This window comes from Hyalella azteca, unplaced genomic scaffold (genome assembly GCF_000764305.2).
Source record: "Hyalella azteca isolate HAZT.00-mixed unplaced genomic scaffold, Hazt_2.0.2 contig7591, whole genome shotgun sequence".
NCBI classification, from domain to species: Eukaryota; Metazoa; Arthropoda; class Malacostraca; order Amphipoda; family Hyalellidae; genus Hyalella; species Hyalella azteca.
The window spans coordinates 25,448-47,792 of record NW_025937713.1 but is presented as its reverse complement, the minus strand read 5'-3'; the positions used below and the strand labels follow the sequence as shown (position 1 = coordinate 47,792).

The 22,345-nt window shown below is 37.7% G+C and overlaps 1 protein-coding gene and 1 long non-coding RNA gene across 3 annotated transcripts; both read left to right on the top strand.

Annotated features, from left to right (window-relative positions):
- Positions 1–717: 717 nt before the first annotated feature.
- Positions 718–3,982, top strand: LOC108665094. The gene is made up of 3 exons (XR_001930414.2): positions 718–939; positions 1,097–1,248; positions 2,783–3,982. It is a non-coding gene; the product is annotated as an uncharacterized LOC108665094 (long non-coding RNA).
- Positions 3,983–4,571: 589 nt separating this feature from the next.
- Positions 4,572–21,951, top strand: LOC108665095. 2 transcript variants are annotated; one of them, XM_047881305.1, is made up of 11 exons: positions 4,572–4,750; positions 5,966–6,034; positions 6,220–6,370; positions 10,787–10,882; positions 11,121–11,317; positions 14,087–14,220; positions 14,714–14,824; positions 15,508–15,658; positions 20,750–20,967; positions 21,480–21,632; positions 21,860–21,951. In XM_047881305.1, the coding sequence occupies exons 1-10, from the start codon at positions 4,717–4,719 to the stop codon at positions 21,621–21,623; spliced, it is 1,305 nt and encodes a 434-aa protein (XP_047737261.1). In that variant the 5' UTR covers positions 4,572–4,716; the 3' UTR covers positions 21,624–21,632; positions 21,860–21,951. The 2 variants fall into 2 exon arrangements, with proteins under 2 accessions (XP_047737261.1, XP_018007305.1); XM_018151816.2 differs by having other exon boundaries at positions 15,508–15,667.
- The last annotated feature ends 394 nt before the right edge of the window (positions 21,952–22,345 follow it).

Here is a 22,345-nt window from a genome sequence, read left to right as displayed (position 1 = left end):
ATACGTTTGGTGTTGAATTGACAAGTGCTATTCATAATCAGTTGGTTCCAAAAGCTACCGCATTCCAGTAACTTCCGCATTCGAATTGCGATATGTTCATGAACAATTCCTGGTTTAGGTTCATTCCTTTATTTATACCGGTAGCGATGTTATCCGGCGGCGAACTGAATATAGTTCTCTGACAGAGTGAAAAGCGTAAATCAGAACCGAGAACTGCCGAGTAAACGATCGACTCACTCACTTTCGAGTCGTGTGCGTAGTGTGTTAACCTCATACTCCAATCTACCTATAATCCCATGAACTGTAAGCCGTGTAACTATTTAAATAAGTACTCGATTAATCTTCAGTCTGTGCCTCATTTATCCTCTCATCACGAACTAACTCGAATCAAACCTCAGGTTTTACATATAATTATTGTACATATAAGAGGTGCGACAGAAAAGCAACCTCTTACAATACTGAGCATTTTCTTCTTCTCAATGATTGCAGTTTATTTTCTTTTTTCTTCCAGATTAATCTGTTGAAAAAAGGAATATAAGTGCCTTCCAAAAATGGCACTTATATAATGGCAAAAATGGCACTTATATAATGCAGGGCAGCTTTAGCTTCCTCACCACATTGTGATGCGTCAACTTAAACAATCGTTTGTGATGGATAGGTTGTGTCACAGAACACAAAATTTTTTTATTGAATCACATTTCCCTTTTTTTCTGCTTTTCAGAGCTTGTTTATACCGTTCTGGGTCATGTATTCGGCTTCTCGTGAAATAATTTACCCTGAAGTTTTCGGGGATGTCGTCTCAGACTTCAAGTTCCACAGCGTCCACACTGTTCCACTAGTGGCAGTGGCAGCTGAAGTTACGCTTTTCCCACGGCCATTTCCTCCAAAGTGGATTGGATTCGTTTCCAGCACTGTCATCTACTACTCATACCTGGCCTGGTAGGTTTCTGTAAACCTTCCCTTCCATACTTTTCTTTGCAGTTACAGCTCTTCATTCAATTAATCTCTCTGAGTTTGCTTGAACGTCCCAAAAAATATCACCAAAAGTTTTTTGTTGTAGGGGGTAATTGATGGAGGTTTCATTATATTTCATCAGGGCGTTTTCACGAACGTCTTGCAGTCAACACTTCTCAATACATGAATTCCAGTTTATGTCCGTTCGACGATTTGCAATGTTTCTGTCGATGACGACGCTCACCCAATATTGCGCGTATTCATTCTTCCAACTGGTCAACTCAGGAATAAAAGGTGGGTCGCTCAATATAGAATAATATCCTAAATGCAGATCTTTCGAAAGTGCTAACGTGTGAACAGGCTTTCGTTAATGCATAAACTAGACGTATGCAAAGAAAAATATCGAGTTTACAGACGATGCTTGCCAGCTATTAAAATGTCGGGACTCATATAGTCGCCGTGTAACTTCTGCTTCTAGAGAACATAACTATAAGGTCGCGATTCTTCAACCTTATGTCAATTTGATCCTTGATTAGGTACCTCGAATGTAATCAGATCAGAAAAAATAACGGATTCATTATTAGTATTAAATTCTATTTTTACAACACTTCTCTTTAACTTCACTTCTTAAGTTGTTTTCATCAGGCAGCTACTTCCTCACCTTCAAGCTGTTAACAACAACAACACTAACTTTTTTAAGTTGTTTGTTTGTTTGTCTGCCACAAATCTTATAATCGATATTTAACACTTTTCTATCTGTCCAATCGATCTGAAAATTTGCACACTTGCGTAAAGTTGGAGACAATGCATGAATCAATTGACAGAATAAATAATTTTGAAAATTAAAATTTTTTTCAATATTAAAAAAATTGACAAAATAATTTTGTCAGCTACAAATCTTATAAATGATATTTGACACACTTCCACCTGTCCAATTGATCTGAAATTTTGCATACTTGAGTGAAGTCGGAGGCAATGCATGAATCAACTGACAGAATAAATAATTTTGAAAAAATTTTATATATTAAAAAATTTTGAAAAATTAATTTTTTTAATTTTCGAAAATAAAATGAGAAATTCATTGTACATCTTTAACATTGGAGACACTGGATTCTTTAGAAGTGTTGGCTTTAAAAAGTAATTTTTAAACGTATATTATTGACTCTGTCGTTATACTCGTGTCCTAGAGTCAAAAACTTATCCGTGTTGTATTTCTCATCTACACAAGAGATTCAATGCCATATGAGAGTTTTCGTGACTGCAATTGTTCACATTCTTAGGATCGTACAAACAAGCCAACCGATTACGAAGAACTTAATTCAAATTACCATGCATTATAGCCTAACTTGCGTATTTAGCCTCTTGTTATCTATTTTATTTGGAATAGACTGCGCTTTTTCCTCACTTGAAGTATATGATGAAATAAAGCGAAAAGCTTTCTCAAAATTTCACGGGAAGACCTCAAAACCACAATGTAAAAATTAAAAAAATTAATAAATAAATCTCCTCGCAATCCGAGGCGCACTCAACAAAACTGATTGCTCTTTTTCTTTGCTTTGCTTCAATGTAGAAAATTGGAATGAAATATAGGCTTCTTACAACATTAAACCTCCAATCCTTTGAATACAAATACATCAAGCACTATTTCCCCGCATGAAATTCTCTCATGAAACCAGATGCGTTAAAGCCTGCATTATAAATTTTTGAACACGGAGAAATAATTACTAAAATATTGTGGTCTTTATAAAATTCTTTCAAGAATTGAAGAGTGATCAAAACAAACATTTCATGTGACACGAAATTTTAATTGGAAAATGTTATTTTCCAGGCCTCAGAAATTTGACTTACAAAGCCATAGCCTTCAGAAGCACCAGCCTCGATGCAGCGGATATCAGCGCCAAGAAAAACTCTTGATGATTACAACCATTCTGCATATTCATTAAGATTTCGGTGGTATTTAGGAAATTAAGTTAAGTTTAATTAATCATCATTTGAGAAAGTATAACCTAATTGTTCTATAACTTTAGCTTTCTCTCCACATTGTGATGCGTCAACTTAAACAACATTGATATCTTAAACTTTATCTTTAAACAACATTGATATGAAGGTTTGAGAAGCGTTATGCGTAGTTATCTCAATCTAGAGCATAGTTTTCTACTGCATAATTGTTTTGTACCGCCAGCCGATTTGTCGAGCTGTGGATATTTGAAATATTACATAGGAAAACAAGCGTTTTGGGAGTTCGATTGCAATCCGAAATTACGATGTCAAAAGTAAAAGGATAGAAAATACAATCTTTGGTTAGTAATATTCAGAAAATCCATGTGAATTGATTATTTTTAACTATATAATTGGGAAATCTCGTTCAAAATACTTATCGTTAGTTATGATAGTGCATGGATGCATCTATAAAAATTCCCACAATTCTCGATAATTTGATGGAAAGAGATCATAGAGGGAATAATTCGTTTTTTTGCTATGTATGTTAACATAATGCCTGTTTTCTTCAATCGACGATTCGGTCGTGCACTTGATATGGTACTTCGAGATGATACTCCAGTACATCATTTCTGCTCATAACAGCTCTTAACTTTTGAGAATTTGATAGCAGTAAAGCAGTTCCGGTTAATAGTACACTTGAAGGAGTACATCTACGTTGACAGTTACCCGCACTTCGTCAACATATTGATGAACTGCAGTTTATTGTACTTAAGCAAGGCTTGTTGCAATTATTCTTATTCGTTTTTCCTGTTCAACAGCGTAATATGCAGTGCACCTGTTAGTACTTAAAAAATTGATAACGGTTTATTAGTGGATAGCAGCCTTATAGTTAATTATGGTTAACAAGTAAAGTCGTTAAAACTTTTCAGATAAAGCAAGAACAAACTAAAAAATTAAAGCAACAATGTCGGCATCCGTTAGTCGAAAAAGTCGCTCCGAGCACAATGCTGATTATACAATGATACTTTAAAATACGAACAATACCTCAAAAATCCCTTGTAATCAATTGAAAATAAATTATTTATTATAGTGCGGTTTTTTCCTTCGAAAATTATTGTTGACTAATTGGCTCAGATTTCAAATAGTTTCATTGATGAAATTCCACGAATTTTCAAACAATAATTACGTACAAATATTAAGTAAAAAATAATAGCAACAGTATAAATAATTTTTGTGCCCACTAGCGACTATTTAAAAGATTGAGGTCGTGTGCGTTTAACATTGAAACAGTTGAATTTAGAAGAAAACAATCCAGTCATAAGGTTGTTATGCTTAATTGCACATCAACGGGAATTCGCCCTATCGTAACTGTCCGGCGGTCGTCTTTAGTTCGAAATATGTAACAACGAAAGATGAAATGATCATTTCTGCTTCTGATTGTAGCGCATATGTGAGTCACTAAGTGCAAGTATTTAATTCCAATTTAAAATAACAGTAAAACGCAGATCATTCCTAGCAGCTGCGAGGGGCCCATGGTTGACCACCGTAAAGGATTTATTACCACTGAAAATTTAAACTGTAATTTTTTCGGTATTATTTCGTACTTCTTATATTTCAGGTGAAAATGAATTACTAAATTCTCTAGTAATACGTATTTTTAATGACATAATATTAATTTTAAAAAGAAAACCTGGCTTGATCGCTTTACACAAAGCGCACACAGACGCTGTTAGGCAGAGACAATAGAAACGCTTCAAGATTAGGAACCTTCGCTTCGGACCCGTCAGCTACATTTCTGCTCGGCATCAGCCGCGAGACGCGATGGAAGAATTCAAGCGAACAAAACAGCCTGAAGGTAAGAAGCACTCATTCATTCATTTGTATCTACGTTTATTCCCTCGTAACTGCACTCAGCTAATTAGCATAATGTTAATTTGTGGTAACACATTCTTGTTTCGATTCGGCGGGGCATTTGTTGTTCACATGGTATAAGTATGATACGTAGACTGCACACAGCGTAGTTTTTGTCAGTTGTAAGATATGAGGAATTTCATTCAATATTTTATTTTCCTGAAGGAATCTCATGGAATATAATTAATTTTCAGTTCAGATTCTGTGGTTAGGTTTATCTAATGATGGCGGTGCCACTGTCACAAGGAAGTGTTGCAAAAGAAGGTAGCCCAGGGAGGCAAGTAAAGCAACGCGGAAAACAGTATAAATGAAATGGAAGGGGTTTGCATTTGTATGGTTCAACCCTTGTCGTATTACCTAGATGCAAGTTCACCTACACTCACTACGATTATAACGTTGTAAAATAATGTAGTATGAGAAGCGGTTAAACAGTATTGATGTAACTACATTGTCATTTATTTAACAATTAGGTTGAATTTTTATCAATATTTTATGTATATTTCAATTCGTTTCTATAATTAGTTTCTTTGTTGATTTTTTCTCTCTAATACCTATCGCTTTTATTATTTGGGACTTTTATTACTATTTTTATGACATAAACGTTAGTGAGAATGTTGATGACGTAATGCCACGATACAAGAGACGGAATGAGAGAGTCGCTCAAGATTGAAAATATTGAAAATCAACTTCGGTCTTGCTTGAGGTTGTGTAGTAGGTAATTAATTGCTCTAGTCTGGTCGGTCAGTTGCCTTTAGAATGAATACCTTAGTAAGGTTGTAGTGGTGACTTGTGGTATTTTGTAGATGACTGGAGGTAGGGAAATTAATGGATATCCCGGAGCATTTGAAAACTCGGTGTGGTTTTGAATAGAGGTGCAGGTAAGTGATTTGGAGTTATGTGCGCTGTGAGTGAAGTTGCCTGCTAAATGCTGATGTGCATGAATATTTTGAAGACTGGCTTAGTATTGTGTTGGTATTGAGTGTTTATTGTATACGACCTGATGTTGCCGTGCCCTGTTCAGTCATTGTGCATTGAAAATGTCATTGTTTCAGTCAAGCAATTAAGGATTCTTTTGGAAAAATTACAATTAAAATACTTTAAGTAAAATCCTTTGATTTACTTACTTGACAATTATTATTTTATTTATTTAAATTTTCAGTGAACTCATCGCTGCTGATTGCGATCATGTCCGGCATTGTCCTGGCACTCGCGTACTCCCATTATCTGGGTACTTGTTAAAATTCAACATAAGTATTATGTACGTTTTATGTGATGCAATATGAATAAAATATAATAAAGCAACCAACGTGCAACTTATAAATCCATATATAAAGAAAATTTAATATTTGTTCATTATGAAATGCAATTTTATTATTATAATTGTCTGATGTGCGAATATTGACATTTCCCCAGAGGTTCAGGTGCCAACTGAAGAAATAAGGAGGCGGAGAGAAGCCTACGGTTACGGCGCCGTGGCCGATACAGCGCCCACGACGCCCCCCAAGCTTGGATGCCACCCGGGGGTCAACGACCCCCAGCTTCGGTCTCTTCCTCATTTGTACAAGTAATTGATACTATCACATTATTTGGCAGATTATATCGTGAATTGCGAAAGTTTTTTCTAGCTTTAAACATAGTTCATATTTGAAGCAGGGCGTAATCCGTGCCGGCGCCACACAAGGCCTACTATATATACAGATGCATTGCAGGAGCAGGCATGGACCATTCGCGTCGCAGACATATAGGACAAATTCAGTTCATGCTAGAAATCGACCGCTTCCGGCACTGTCGTTTTAATTTCTGCAGCAAAGCTGGTGGTATGTGTAAGAATACCCAAGCTTGCGCTGTTCTGCTGTGTTTGTTCAATAGGAGCAGACACATGCTCCGAATTCGAACCGGAGTAAATGACTTCTTTTTCTTGAAGGTGTTTTTGTAGATAAGCTTGGAATATCATCATTATTTTCATTTAATATACTGGTAAAATTAGCTAAGGCTGGTGTACTTACTGTATCTTGTCGCAAGAGATCATGAAGATCGAATTCAAAATTTCATGTCCGGCAACTGGAAATCGTTTAATTTTGCATCTTAAGAGAGTAGAGATTAGTTAGCTGGAAGAATCCTCGTGTACTTCCTCGGTACCCTCGCTCAATGACTGTACTCGAAGTCTAAAATTGAATGCAAATTTGTTATCTTCCCTATCAAAGTTTTGATTCCTGTCAGCCGCTGGCTCAAGGACGCCTCAAGCTCGCCTAGCTCGTAAATTAGCTGCTCTATGTCCGCTTTAGGTTCTGGTTGTACGAGGTAAATAAGTATCTGATTAGAATGCGGTTTATTCATTGACAACCGTGGGGCGACTGCTGGGCGCGCGTATTTGATACCTGATACGTTCGGGACAGACACGGCCGAATCTTAAAGATGCGTTAATAAATGCCCCTTCCCTTCCCCCTTTACGGGGGAAGGGAGGGGCATTTGAATCGCTGTACTCTCTCTATGTATAGCAGGCTAGACATGTATCATCGCGGCACAATGAAGCAAGTGGAAAGTAAACACGAGTTTGAAACGGGAATAATATCAGTTAGTACAACTTTCAACCCCAACTTTCCACATTACCCATAACATTCTCTAATATTTGCCAGAATTGCAAGACCCTCGCACATTGCCCTAGCAAAACAATCTTCAATATCCACCAGCAGTCAGCAATCAGCATTCTCACACATTGCCCAATACCAAACATTCTTCAATATGCAAGAGCACTTAACGATCAGCATTCTCCAACATGCAATAGCACTCAACGATCAACATTCTCCAATATTCAACACTTCTCAATATTATCCCACATTATCCATGTACGAAACATTTTAACACATTCTCCCGTACCAGTTGGTCTATCGAACTGATTTGCACGAGTCTATAAAATTCTTCCTACAGTGGTTGTGAAGAAGAATAGATCAAATGCTACCGTCGAAATTCCAGTAGGAACTTGTCACTTTCTTAACATTGTACAAGGACGTAAAGTCAAAATCAAAATCTGAATGCGGATCTGAATCTAAGTGTTTCTTCGAAATTCTTTCGGGGTCCCTGCGCCATTAACCAGCAACGTGTTTAGTTACGAAGTTGAGACTAGGATTTCTATCCTTATTTGTTCGCGTTTCTGTTGCAGCGGCACGGTGACTGCTTGACTAAACACGGCACGGTGACTGCTTGAAGACTAAACTCAACCTGACGCAGTTGAACTCTTGAGTGAACTGGCATTTCCACACACAGCCAGTCTTTCCGATGAATTAGAAATTAAAACCTGAAGTATATGGACACGAGCAGCTAAAATATCTTGATCATGGCAGCATATACCTCGAGTTAAAAATGTCCATTACTGCCAGTTGAGGCCCAGTTCCAAACTCTTTGAAGCGAAGTAGAATGCCGGTTGCCGGCATCATGGCGCCACTATATTCGCGTCGGTGAAGCGTTTTTCAATGACATTCACTTGCAGAACCATTGTACAGGAAAACGAATACATTTCTAGTTTCTAAAATAAAATAATAATGTTCAGCTTTTGAAATCTATAATTTTCAAATCTAATACTTCACAAGTTCACTTTTCCCACTACGATTACAGGATTGAAATAAGCAACGTTCGCCGATTAACGTGTGGTCATCACTAGTGCCATTTGCGAACTAACGCCTGGCGTCGGTATAAAGCAAACGAAACGTACAGAGTCTTGTAAGACGCTAGTCACTCACTCCCTCAAGCTGCATCACGTTAAACAGGAATAATATTTGAAAATTTAGCGAGGCTAGCAACAAATTTTGCCCTGCAAACATGATAAAGTAACTACAAGGAACAAGAACCGTAAAGCATTGACCAGGTTTTGTCATCGAGGTTGTTTGAACTAATGACTAAACTTTTTTTAATTCGTTCAAAAAGTAGTTAGGAGTCTGAGCAGAGTTATGTCCGTTATGTATGACACTCACGCCCAGGAACCGCCATTGAATAAAACGATCATAATTCACTGAAGGAATTATATGAACCGCACCACAATATGATGCAATTGTGAACCTCACCTGAAAACTTGAAATTTCTAAGGTACATTGTTCAATGCCTGTTATTAGGCAATGACTGTCATCACAATATTACGCAGTTTCATCCCAAATCAGAACGACCTGAACATTTAATAAAATACTTGTAGGCCCTGAATGCGAAACCGAACGTTCATCTGTTGCTTTTTTGCCAATTAACAGCTTACATATTAGTTATTTATGTTATGACGAGAATTTGAAATTTATCAATTGAAGGTACAAGCATTATTTTTTTTACTGTCACGTACTTATCAAGTATTTTTCTGCTCCTGCTCCCCTTAATCATATTTCCATGCTTTCAAGCATCCTGTGGTTTTTAAAGATAGCCAAATAAATGCAGATATTTTTGTCCTATAATTATTGAAATTATTATCTTGCAACACGTAAGCATAAAAAATTGGTAAAATAAATTCTCATTTCGTTCCATCATATGCCTTGACAAACGGACGCATGTACATACATCGACGACATATGATGAGCGGGAGATGGTAATGGTTCGCTCAAATACTAGCATTTCCCCCCAGAAGCCTGGCAAGCTGTTTTTTCGGTCTGATTTCGTATATTCGGCCTATCGGGCAATCGACTCCCGCAATCGGCTCGTGAATAGTCGCTGAATGCAGTTAGGTGGCCTATAGGCGCCTTAGTCACTTCCAAGCCGACTGTATGCAATCTGAGGCGGCTGCTATTGGAACGTAAAACTCGACTGGGTTTCCAGTCAAATCTCCGGGATGGCTGTTCACCTTATTCATGTTGATATCTATCTGTTGTAGCCAAAATTCACTCGTTATACTTGGTGCGGGGCTTACGAGTTGGGCACACTGACACATTTGTTTTACCGACTTCAAGCTGTCCTACAAAGATATTCATTCGGAAGAATATGTTTGAATTGAGCTCTAAACATCAGATCATTGACTAAAATAGTATCGCTCTTGAAAATACATTGAACTGGACTCGATTGTAACTTGTTGCATCCTTTGATATCCCAGAAGTTGATTCCTCAGAAGGTCACCTCAAACTCAATTTTTAAAGACATAAGAAATTCATTAAATGAGATTCGACTGGTCAACTCCCAAGAGAAGTTTTGCAAACTGACAAAAATCAAATTAATAAATAAATTTTCATCACTAAGGATAAATTTGAGGACAGACAAATTTCTTTAGTTACGGTTTTTTTTTGATAAACCAAATTAAAGATAAGTTTATAACACTTCCGTAGATGATGTCATATACTGTAACATACATGAACACTCGATGATGATAGATCGTGATTAAAAAATTCTCGATAATAACCGTATCCGAGTAATGAACACGAAACATTTAAGATTAAATTGGACGTTAAAAAAGTAAATTTAGGGTGTTTTACTCGTAAAATATGCGAGTAAAAGACTGATGCGTAATGATTCAACCCAAAAAGGACGGGCATTTTGGGATAAAATGGTTATGAAATAGAAAGACAATCGATAAACGAAGATTGAAAAGAAACAAATTACAAACTGGTTAATATATCTGACATTATGCTTGCTCAGTTAAGTTATTCCTTATTATTATTTTTCTTCATTTCGTTATGAATGAGACTCAGCGTCAATATCGACCTGATTGTCTTTTGTAATAATTATTGTTCTATGTTATATTTCGTCAATCAAAGCATTTGAAGACTTTTTTTTTCAAAGTTTGTCGAGTATAATTTATCTTCATCTCTTTTGTTTCTCAAAATTTCACCCAGAATTTGAAATGTGTTGCTGCTCTGTCAAAATGTTGTTTTCGACTCTCGACGGTAGGTTACTCGATCTAGATAGCTACAAATTGCATTTATTATTACAATATTGGCACAATAATACCCACAGAGTATGTACACCACCAGTAGTTTTCGCAGTTCAAGTCAATAAAGTATTTACATATCTTTTCCAGGGACGTGGCTCCTGATCCGTGGGCACAAAACATTTACCAAATAGAAGTCTCCATGGCGATGAAGATTAAACATAAAACTTTATGCTCAATTGAGAGGTATATTAATTGCTGATACTGAGACACTCAATGATTTTAGAATCGAGAAATAAACATACACGAGTTTCCAAGTATTTTAAGCGTTCTTTTAAAATTACGCGGTTGTTTCAAAATTTTCAAAAACACGTTAATATGTTACTAGGTAATTACTTCTCTATTTTTGATCTGGAAAACTCGTTTTGTTCTTGTTTCAAAACTTATTATATATTTTATCTCATGAATTATTCTTACCGTTCAGCATGTGCACCGTTAATTCCGACGCTCACGTCTGGTTTCTGGTGACGCGCGCGACGCTCGATGCTTCGTCTGCCCAAAGATTGCTGAGTCTGCAGAAAATTTGTCCTCGTCTGTGCGTGGCGCACGTGAACGTACGCACAGTCATGCGCAACACAGCTGCTCATGCGCTCCTTAGTTCTGACGACTTCTGGAACACCCGTGAGTCTACGATATTTGGCAAAGTTAGTGGGTGGTGTGAAGCCTTCGAAACTTGAATTTCAAGTTGGTAAATCTCTAACGCTAGTAAACTAAACACCGTATATTAAAACCAGACTGAAATGGGAGGAACTGCAAAAAAACACCAAAGAAATACAAACTAAATTTAATCTCCAAATTTTGTGTGCAAAAAAACACCAAAGAAATACAAACTATATATAATCTCCAAATTTTGTGGTCCTCCATAAAAAAATTAGAATCAAACAACAAACAAACTTCCATACATACAACACAAAAACACGCAGTGCGATACTCTGGATTACATTAATATTTTCATGAGGCATTGGCGGGATATTTATGGTCTCAAAAAAGAATAAGAAAAGGAAACTTTCCCACCTAATAAATGCACAATATACAGGAACACATATATAACAGGAACATAACACATCATAATAACCCATACAAGAACTGCAACATTGAACGCCTGTATCAAACAGACTTCCTTCACACAAACACAAAACTGAGAAAATTCATACAAGAAGAACCATGGCTGTGTTGGTATCACAACTCATTGTCGAGCGGAGAGAAAGCCTACCGTCTGAAACTCCCCATGAAAGTCGTATACAAAATAAATATAACTGGATGTTCGAGGCACGGCAAGTTAGAATTCAACCTGACCACAAACAACATCATCCCTCATGACATTTTTCAACCTTGAAGAGATAAATCATTGTAACACCTACTACCAAAAAGGCTAAATCATGTACCGCAAAACATTTTCTGTCACACTGATCTCCTATTCCTTAATAAAAATACGATAATAATATGTCGGCCACTGGCACACCAACATATGATTTCTCGCTAACACCTACAAGCATAGACCCACGACACGATAATAATTGTCAATGATCCCTTTATCGTAGATATATGCAGCAGCACCCTATTCACGATTTTTATTTAAAGTGCATAGGGCTGCAGAAAAAAGAACACATTATATTTCACTGCTAACATTTCAATTTATCGATAGTTACCTTGTAAACTCTACCTCAATTTTTACGCACACATGTTCGCATGCATTTGCACAGATGTGCTCTTTAATTTTACACAGACAGATTACAAGGCCCCATCGCGATGGGAGCAACATACGTACATATCACAACTCACCGACTACATCATCTACGTAGATATTCACACACTCCTGATTCCATAACAGGCCTCATTATGTTCACCGCCTTTGTCAAAGTGACAATAAGTGTTACCATGCTAATTGACGGAAGAGTAACCCTTGGTCAAGTTTCGCTGACTATTCCAGACGACGCGCTTAAGACGCTTTCTTCCCATGCTTCACACACGGGTGTGTCATAATATTAGCAATATTGTTACAGTAGTCCCTCTGATATTAAATTCAGAGATCAAACTTTTAAATTCCTCTGGTCAACCTTTGTGCAGACGTTAGTCTCCCGCCCAATTCAGAAACTATCGAATCGAAATATAAGGTTTTGCCCCAGTGGCCCACAAAGATAAAAATTTCGGCCAACGTCAGCACTGAATAAAACCATAAATGCCTAAATGCTGATGTTCACTGACGTGCTCAAGCTTCAAGCACCTGCTGGGTTCCAAGGTATCGTCGTGAGGCTGTCTGCCAACATTTGTAGGCCGGTCACACTAATTCCCTTCCAAACTTCTAAACCCATAATAAATAAACAACATGACAATATGAGATGCTGAATTATAATTCATCAGATATTTTGTAGGCACGGCCGAGCTTGCCGTCAAATAACGCTGGCAAGCGCTTGCGCGATGCATTAGGATAAGAATTTTTCCAAGTACTTTACAGTACATGTGAGTCTTTAGGTTTTCGTGCTCTGACGTGATTTTCTCGTTACCAAGCTTACATTTTTTTCGATGTTTATTTAGGTTTTCATTTTTGATTATACTTGTTTTCTACAATTTTATTTAATTAATGAAGGAGTGTTTTTTCTGAAACGTATTTAATAGAGATATGATGACTCTACTTGGCTTTCCCCTTACTTTCAAATTCCTGGTGGACTCGCGATTTAGGACGACTGATTATAAAAGTGCTGGACAATGTTGATAATGAACCGCTTAAACAACCCTGCACTCATCTGCACTGCACAAACCCTATAAAGCTCTGATGGGTACCTTCGCTTCCTCCCAACCAGCCCCAACCTAACAATATGCACATAACAACAACCTAGTTATGCGACAAGCACCTTTTTCAATTTTTTGTTCTCATTTCTCTTTCTCCCCGTTTTTATGACCACTTTGCGCACGCAACCCATTCATAACCATTCTTAGTTGCACCGCACAAATACATCAGCCACCAAGTGCATTAACAGTAAGAAAATTATATCCGGAAAAATTGGAAAACCTAAACTCAATCAATTGTCTCGCTAGATCCTAAAAAATTGATATTCTGATTAGAAGCTAATCTTTGCCATCGTTTATTTTTGACGCTCTGCGACTATTCTTGTTAACTCCTTGCACATGCAGACATTTGTGTTAACAGACCTCTATTAATTTACTGTTTTACTTAATTCTCTTCTCGATTTTTCGATCACTTCTCAATCCCTACTGATTGTTATTCGAATAGATAATTAAGGCAAAATAAAATTTATTCTTAAAAATCTGTAACATATATGACATATATGTTTATATACGGTACAAATGTTTTTGCAGATGCTCAAAATAAAATTGTATTCAAATAATTTCTAAGTGCGGTGATTGAAAAATTACGATTTCAATTTGCAGCCCATTTGTTCACCCAATTGAGCGACTTACTGCGCTATGCGATCGTCTACCACTCAGGGGGATTGTATACGGACACAGACATCTTGGCCCTGCGACCATTTAAAAATTCATCCAAAAACTTTTTCACCGCTCAAGTGAGTGCATGGGTTGTGGTTGTTAAATGAAATCGCAAGTATCTCGATAAATCTATGACGTTAATCCCATCACAAATTTATTGATCACAATCGCAATATTCTATCAGTTTACTTAAGATGAGAATCCAAATGAGAGAACCTAAATTCAGTCTCGTAAGTCGACTTTTTATGTATAAAATGTGCAACTGAGATAACTGCAATCGCTAAAATTGGAATCAAAGCAAAGAATAGAATACAGCTATTTCAATGGTAAAGAGTGTGATCGAATAGCAAATAAACTCTAGTTGGCACATGTGCTTTCACATTTTTCTTAATACCGAGGTTCATAGGGGTAGCGCACGTTCGTTCCGGTTTCCATTATTGATTTTTTCTTAGTTAATTTGCTTCTGCATATCACGTTTCCAGTCAAAAACAGGATGTTATACGACGCGGTTAGTGCTAGTTAACATGTTTCCTAAAAGAGTTTATTATGTTTATTTTTTTTTTTGCACAGGGCAACGAGATTCATACCACGACAAATTCATTGTTCCATTTCGAGCGCTACCATCCAACGCCGATGAGGTTCTTACAATTTGTATCGGACACATTCTCGCCAGTGACATGTGTGAGCTCCCGTCAGACAGTATTTTTTGTATCGCTAGAAATTTTCTTCAGATTTTGAAGTTTGTTGAATATTTTATGAACCACCAGACAATAGTTCTCTACATTTTAAGTTGGGTGCGTGGAGCTGCAAAAATTTTATTCTGAGCAATAAATTTTAATGAACTACTCGGGCACTATACAAAATTTGTAGAAATACAAATTCATTTTATATCAGTAGCAAGCATTTAATTCTGATAAATTTCATTCTGAACTATGGATCCATAGGAAATTTGTTGGGTAAAGTTTCAGAGGTAGTTTTACACTAAAGCTTATTTCGTTTTTCAATTTACTTGAAAAGTTACACAGTCAATTTTATAAACGTCTTAATTAGTTTTTTGGACTCTATGCTCATAATCTAGTCATCTAATTCTTTCACTTTGATCGCAGTATAATTAAATTATTAGCGAGAGGGTTTTCATTCCTTTAATTTTTACTGGTGCTTGTTGCCAAGTTGGCTGCGAAAAGAAATTTTCTCGGATTTTAAATTGATTTTATATCATCAGCAAAGTAGCGATGCAGTTCATTGTATCTAGGAAATTACATCATCTTTGTAGATATAAACACACTTCTGATTACATAACAGGCCTCATACGTTTAGCCATAAATTTTTGGCGGAATAACATTAAACTTCGGTTACTTTTTCAGAGACTAGTGTATGCATCACTAGGCCCGCATGCTGTCGTAAGGTTTTTACTGAGCGACGAGTGCGCCTACAGGTTCCTACTCCCCCACAATGCACCAGAACGCTACCCTGCACCTGATGACCATATCGGCCCATGTGAATCGTCACGCAATGGTGAGAAATGTAAGTCAATTTTGCCTTAGTTATCATTAAATTGTAATAGCGGGTTTCCTTGATTGTACTCTTTCCCCCTTTTTTATTTATTGTTATTATTCAATATTTTTTTTGTATTGTTTTAGGTATATAAAGTATATATTTTGTATATATTTAAATATGATATGATAGTAAAGGTGATGATGACAATGCTCGAAGTTAAGGTTTGCTTGAAAGTTAAGATATAGGTTTGGACTGTTGTTTTTGGGTCTACGGTGTGTTTTTGGTTTAAACATTGCGGGACTGTGAAGTGACTGTTGTCGTATTGGGTTTCTTCAGGGAACATAGGCAGATTTGAGAATGACATTAAATATGAATTGATGTAACGTAGAAACGAGTATGGTACGCAACATATTGATGAAGCGCGCCTGCAGAAGTACAGAATTAGGGTACAATATCACTTATGTCTGCTCTCTCCTTCCCCTCATGTATAGCCATATCTCATAACGAAGACCGTCACCCTATAAAAACGAACAATACAAAGAACCATTAATCTCTGGTCCCGTATATCACTTGACGATCGAGTCGATCTCCATCAAGCTATTTAGGAGCATAAAAGACCCAAAAAGAGCCACATAACGTTTAGTTTGCCGATTAACTGAGAAAGAAATAATACAGGCTGAAGCGCTCGGTGCAGGACGGAGACTCTTCGAAAGTACTCGACTAGCTAAAATGTGAAAGACATATAACACACCATCCACTGATAAAAATCATTACTCACGATACCTTCATATGTATTGACAAACTCCCAACAACGACCACCAAAAAGCATAACACTCTACATTCAAATACCCTCCGCAAATACCCTCCGCACTACATTCAAATAATTTTAGTGTGGACCACCCAGTCCACACTAAAGATAATACAATAAAACGTGCGCCACTTGTACAACAACATATTCACTCTTGCAAACATCTAAAACCACATAGACCAGTGGCTCCCAAAGTGGGCGATATCGCCCCCCTAGGGGCGCTGGAAAGATTTTGGGGGGCGGTAAGGAAGAAGAGGGCGATATGGGGGCGATAAGGGGGGCGATAGTCAGAAGTTCGAACGTCGAACGTTTGTTCAACGATTTGTACACAACACATGCAGCACATGACTCCCAGTGATGGTTTTTTCACCCAGATCTGTTTTTTTAACTTCTCCTGGGTTTACGTCTCGGACAAACTAACGGTCGGACTCGCGGCCGGTCTCACGGCCAATTTTCAAATTAAATGATCAAGGAATATCTCTCAAACTAATGAACTTAACTTGATGAAACTTGGTACACGTAGTCATTAGGACCTAATGATAATGTTTTGCTCATGAAAATTGTTTGAATTTTGCCATCGTTTGTTTTTGCCATTGTTATATGGCAGGGTGGCGTAGTGGTTTCAGTTCAGAGTACCAAGATTGGCGCAGAGAGGCACGTAAAACTGTCACGAGTTAAACATCACCATTGAGAGGTTAGGTATTAATATACAAACCTTCTTTGAATCTGTTATGTAGTTTAGAAGAAATTTCTTGCCCGGAATTATACCTAACCTCAGCAACGGTAATGTTTACAATTTTTTCGTTTTGCCTTCGTTTGCGAGTTCTACGGCTATACGTATAAGGCTCTCGGTTAAACCGGCCGGTAGAAAAGCCGGTCGTTCGTCCTATATCTGTATAACTCGCGAACGAAAGCAAAATAAAAACTGTCACGAATTAAACATCACCATTGAGAGGTTAGGTATTAATATACAAACCTTCTTTGAATCTGTTATGTAGTTTAGAAGAAATTTCTTGATCGCCGCGAATTTAAGTGACAAATTACCAGGCGATACGTCCCGAATATAAGGAAGTGTGAAATCAAGAATGACTGTGAAATGAAAAAAAACTAGCAAACAAAGGTAAAATCGAAAAAATTTTATAAGCTAAAAAATCACTGTTTGATAGTTAGGAATGTATATTCAAATTTCTGTTCAAAACTGTTCAATAGTTTGGAAGAAATTCTTTGATCACTGCGAATTTCGGCCTGCTTCGCAATGTGCGCGTAACTCACGAATGAAGGTAAAATAAGGAAAAAAAATTACGAGCTAAACACCACCGTTAGGTTCCGATGAATACGTGTTCCAAGTTTCATAGAGCTGCGTTCATTAGTTTGGGATATATTACTTGACAATTGAATTTGGAGATTGGTCGTGAGATCGGCCATCAGTCCGGCCGTAAATTCGCCCGAGATATCCTAGGTTTCTAGTGCTGAAACAGTTAAAACAGCTGAAAAACATATCGGTTCACTAAATGGGTTTTATTTGTGAACTACACATTTGTGTTTAACCTTTATCTTTTAAAATTGCAGCATACTAAATTTCAAGAAAGAGGCGTATGTCTGTGGGGGGCGCTAGAAATTCACTAGGGAGCCAAAGGGTGCGCCAGCCTGAAAAAGTTTGGGAACCACTGACATAGACCATGACATAGTAGACATAGAAATATAACCGTCCTTCATAAAAACTCTTTCAGCCTTCCTCACAGGCACAGTAGTACCAATCAGATAGGACTTCCACTGCAACTAAACACAGGTGACCCACGGGGCTTACATCTTCCTAAATCTATACAGATTTTATGTCCACAAGCTCCCACCACCAACCCCTAATACAGTGCTACAATACATAGCCTTTGCATATGACACACCACAACCTAAAGATAGTGCCCACACAACTGTGCAGCACTTCAAACACAACATGTCTTACAACAGATCAACACCTTCGAAAATCAATGGCTCATAAGGACGAACACTAGTTTTAAATTATCCTTATTCGTTGACGAAATACTTCTGACTTGATTATCGACAACATCAACAACACCCACTATACCCATGCATACATAAACAACGGAACGCTCTTAGGATTAAAATTTTCATCACATTGTTTTAGGCCCCAAGTAACAGTCAGAAAGCAATTGCCCTCGCAAATTTACAGAAAATTCACAGATTCTACTCCCTCCCTATTACATAAAACTCATCCTATACTTCACATACGAGTATGTTAGATCGTCCCTCATATACACCCTCCTGAATACCCTACTCACTCTTTTCGAAACAGCAATATCTCTATTACATAAAACTCATCCTATACTTCACATACGAGTATGTTAGATCGTCCCTCATATATACCCTCCTGAATACCCTACTCACTCTTTTCGAAACAGCAATATCTCAACTGCAGAGTACTAATGAACTTGGGCACTTTAATAAAGCACTAATATTAATCATAAACACGCACTGGTCGGATTTCATATCCTCACAAACATTCACGAAAAATCAAACGACCCCCAATACTTCAATCAACTCAAATTCCTTCCATAGAGAGACCAGTTATTCCATTGCTCCAAAATATTAGCATTATGTCCCCACCTCCAAACCAGTACACGTTATCACCATTCTAACACACAGTGAGCAATGTGCAACCCCCGTCAGCTATTGAATGAACCGAATGATTAGTGATGAACTTGAGAGTGACTAACGGTAAATGCGAAACTAACAACCCAGCAACAACTGACTCGCCAAATCTAACTCCCAAATTTGGAGCGAATCATCAACAATCACCATCACCGTTATCACCCTATTATATCAGCATTCATTAAAATTGAGAAAAAATGAGCCTTCAAATGCCTACATCGCCCTTTAGACCAGCCGTTGCGAACCCTTGACAAATTACCTCCTACTCCACTGCCACCACGACTATACCTCAAAACGCCTCAAAAAATTTAAAAATTCACATGGCGCCTTCTTATTTCCTCCTGTCATTTAATTTTCTCCTCTTCTCTCTGGCCACTCTGTTACCTTCCTTCCCTTAACTTTTAAGTGGCACCATACCACCACCGAAACAACTATAGATTACAGAATTACAAATATCCGCCCGATTTTATTTATTTTTTTTTTTCAGATTTAGCCAGGAGTGACGGCACGTCGTGTTGACGAAATACTTCTGACTTGATTATCGACAACATCAACAACACCCACTATACCCATGCATACATAAACAACGGAACGCTCTTAGGATTAAAATTTTCATCACATTGTTTTAGGCCCCAAGTAACAGTCAGAAAGCAATTGCCCTCGCAAATTTACAGAAAATTCACAGATTCTACTCCCTCCCTATTACATAAAACTCATCCTATACTTCACATACGAGTATGTTAGATCGTCCCTCATATACACCCTCCTGAATACCCTACTCACTCTTTTCGAAACAGCAATATCTCTATTACATAAAACTCATCCTATACTTCACATACGAGTATGTTAGATCGTCCCTCATATATACCCTCCTGAATACCCTACTCACTCTTTTCGAAACAGCAATATCTCAACTGCAGAGTACTAATGAACTTGGGCACTTTAATAAAGCACTAATATTAATCATAAACACGCACTGGTCGGATTTCATATCCTCACAAACATTCACGAAAAATCAAACGACCCCCAATACTTCAATCAACTCAAATTCCTTCCATAGAGAGACCAGTTATTCCATTGCTCCAAAATATTAGCATTATGTCCCCACCTCCAAACCAGTACACGTTATCACCATTCTAACACACAGTGAGCAATGTGCAACCCCCGTCAGCTATTGAATGAACCGAATGATTAGTGATGAACTTGAGAGTGACTAACGGTAAATGCGAAACTAACAACCCAGCAACAACTGACTCGCCAAATCTAACTCCCAAATTTGGAGCGAATCATCAACAATCACCATCACCGTTATCACCCTATTATATCAGCATTCATTAAAATTGAGAAAAAATGAGCCTTCAAATGCCTACGTCGCCCTTTAGACCAGCCGTTGCGAACCCTTGACAAATTACCTCCTACTCCCCTGCCCCCACGATTATACCTCAAAACGCAACAAATTTAAAAATTCACATGGCGCCTTCTTATTTCCTCCTGTCATTTAATTTTCTCCTCTTCTCTCTGGCCACTCTGTTACCTTCCTTCCCTTAACTTTTAAGTGGCACCATACCACCACCGAAACAACTATAGATTACAGAATTACAAATATCCGCCCGATTTTATTTATTTTTTTCCAGATTTAGCCAGGAGTGACGGCACGTCGAATGGGTCGAATCGTTACATTGACAATTTTTCAGGCAATATCGAAACCTTAAACTATCATCACGACCGTGAAGATTATTCGTCCGACTGCGTTCATGATATCTTCGGGAAGACTGCTCACCAGCCCATCCATTTCATGAACTCCCACTCGTTGTTCAGTCGTAACAAGACGTTGGTGGGACCTGAAGATAACGTAAGTTCCGATGTCTCAAGAACACTACTCTTCAAAATGTACTTGTAGAGTAGTACATTTGTCACTGCTGTGTTATTCATTTTACTTGAGAACTGACGCCTTGTAGTTGCGAGTAAATGTGTCAAAAATGAGTGAATCATGTTTCCAGTTTTTAATTCTGGGAATGCAGCAGTAGTTTTCGCATTTAACCAATAATTTTTGGAATGTTTTATGGTTTTTTAACATTAAGTTCTTAAGAATCCATAAAGTACATAGAAGCAATTATATCTTCTGTCGTTCTAGTCGTTACAGCCTAGCACTTGCTGATCAGATTCATTTGGTTTTATTAAAAATTTTTAGTTAATTTTGATTTCAATTACTGTTTCATTTGCATTTTGTGTACTGCTATATACAACGCGACTGCTGCGAACCACGTGTGTCAGCGTACAAACGAGGCGCAATTCACCCGAGGTCGGCGAGGTGTCAATAACAGCGACCATCGAATAAGCTAATATTACCTTTTGTCTCAACAGATTTTTCCGGGCACCTTCACCTTCGAACTTTACAACTCGCACACCAAGGCCATTCCCGTAGAAGAAGGCAGCTTGGTGGATATCATTGCACGGAAGACGTGTCCCCTCACTCACTCGAAGTGTCCGTCTCTGATGTGCAACTAATCTCGCCAGCCTGGTTCACTACACCACGTGTCTCCTAACGCACTCGAAGTGTCCGTCTCTTAAGCCCGGTCCACACGCTCAGTTTTCACAACGATTTGTCTGCGCAGTTTTAAGTCGGAATGAAATCGTTGCAATTTTTAGAGCGTCCACACGGTACCGACTTATCTGAGTAGTTTGCTCAGTTTTGCGCGATCTCGCCATGGAGACGTCTCGGACAAATTTTACGGCCGGTCTCTCCTTGTTCACTACTCTGTTGGGGACTATTCAATAAACCATCATTTATAAGACTGTGATAGAACAACAGCAATAAAATGTTTTTCACTGTTTATTTTGTATTTCACTCTCGAGAAAACTATTATTATCGATGATGTTGATGTTGATTATTCGAAAAAATTATGTTTGTTTAGCAAAGACAAGATTATATTCCTACATTTAATTTAATAGTGTTAAAAATTCATCGCAAGTTAAAAAAGGAATGACTTGCTATCCTTAATTCAATTTATTCATTGTGCGATGTGCATAATCGGGTTCTCTTGCTTGTTGAATGTTAACATAACATAACATATCGATGTCGGCGCTGAAGAGTAGGCCTGATGTGGACTGCCGGCGATTCTTTCTTTTCGTGACTTGTTCACAGAAGATCTAAAATCGTGTCATTTGAGCGGATCTTTTCAGGACTGACGATAGTTTGAAATAGCTACTAGACTTCCACCGGGTTCGAT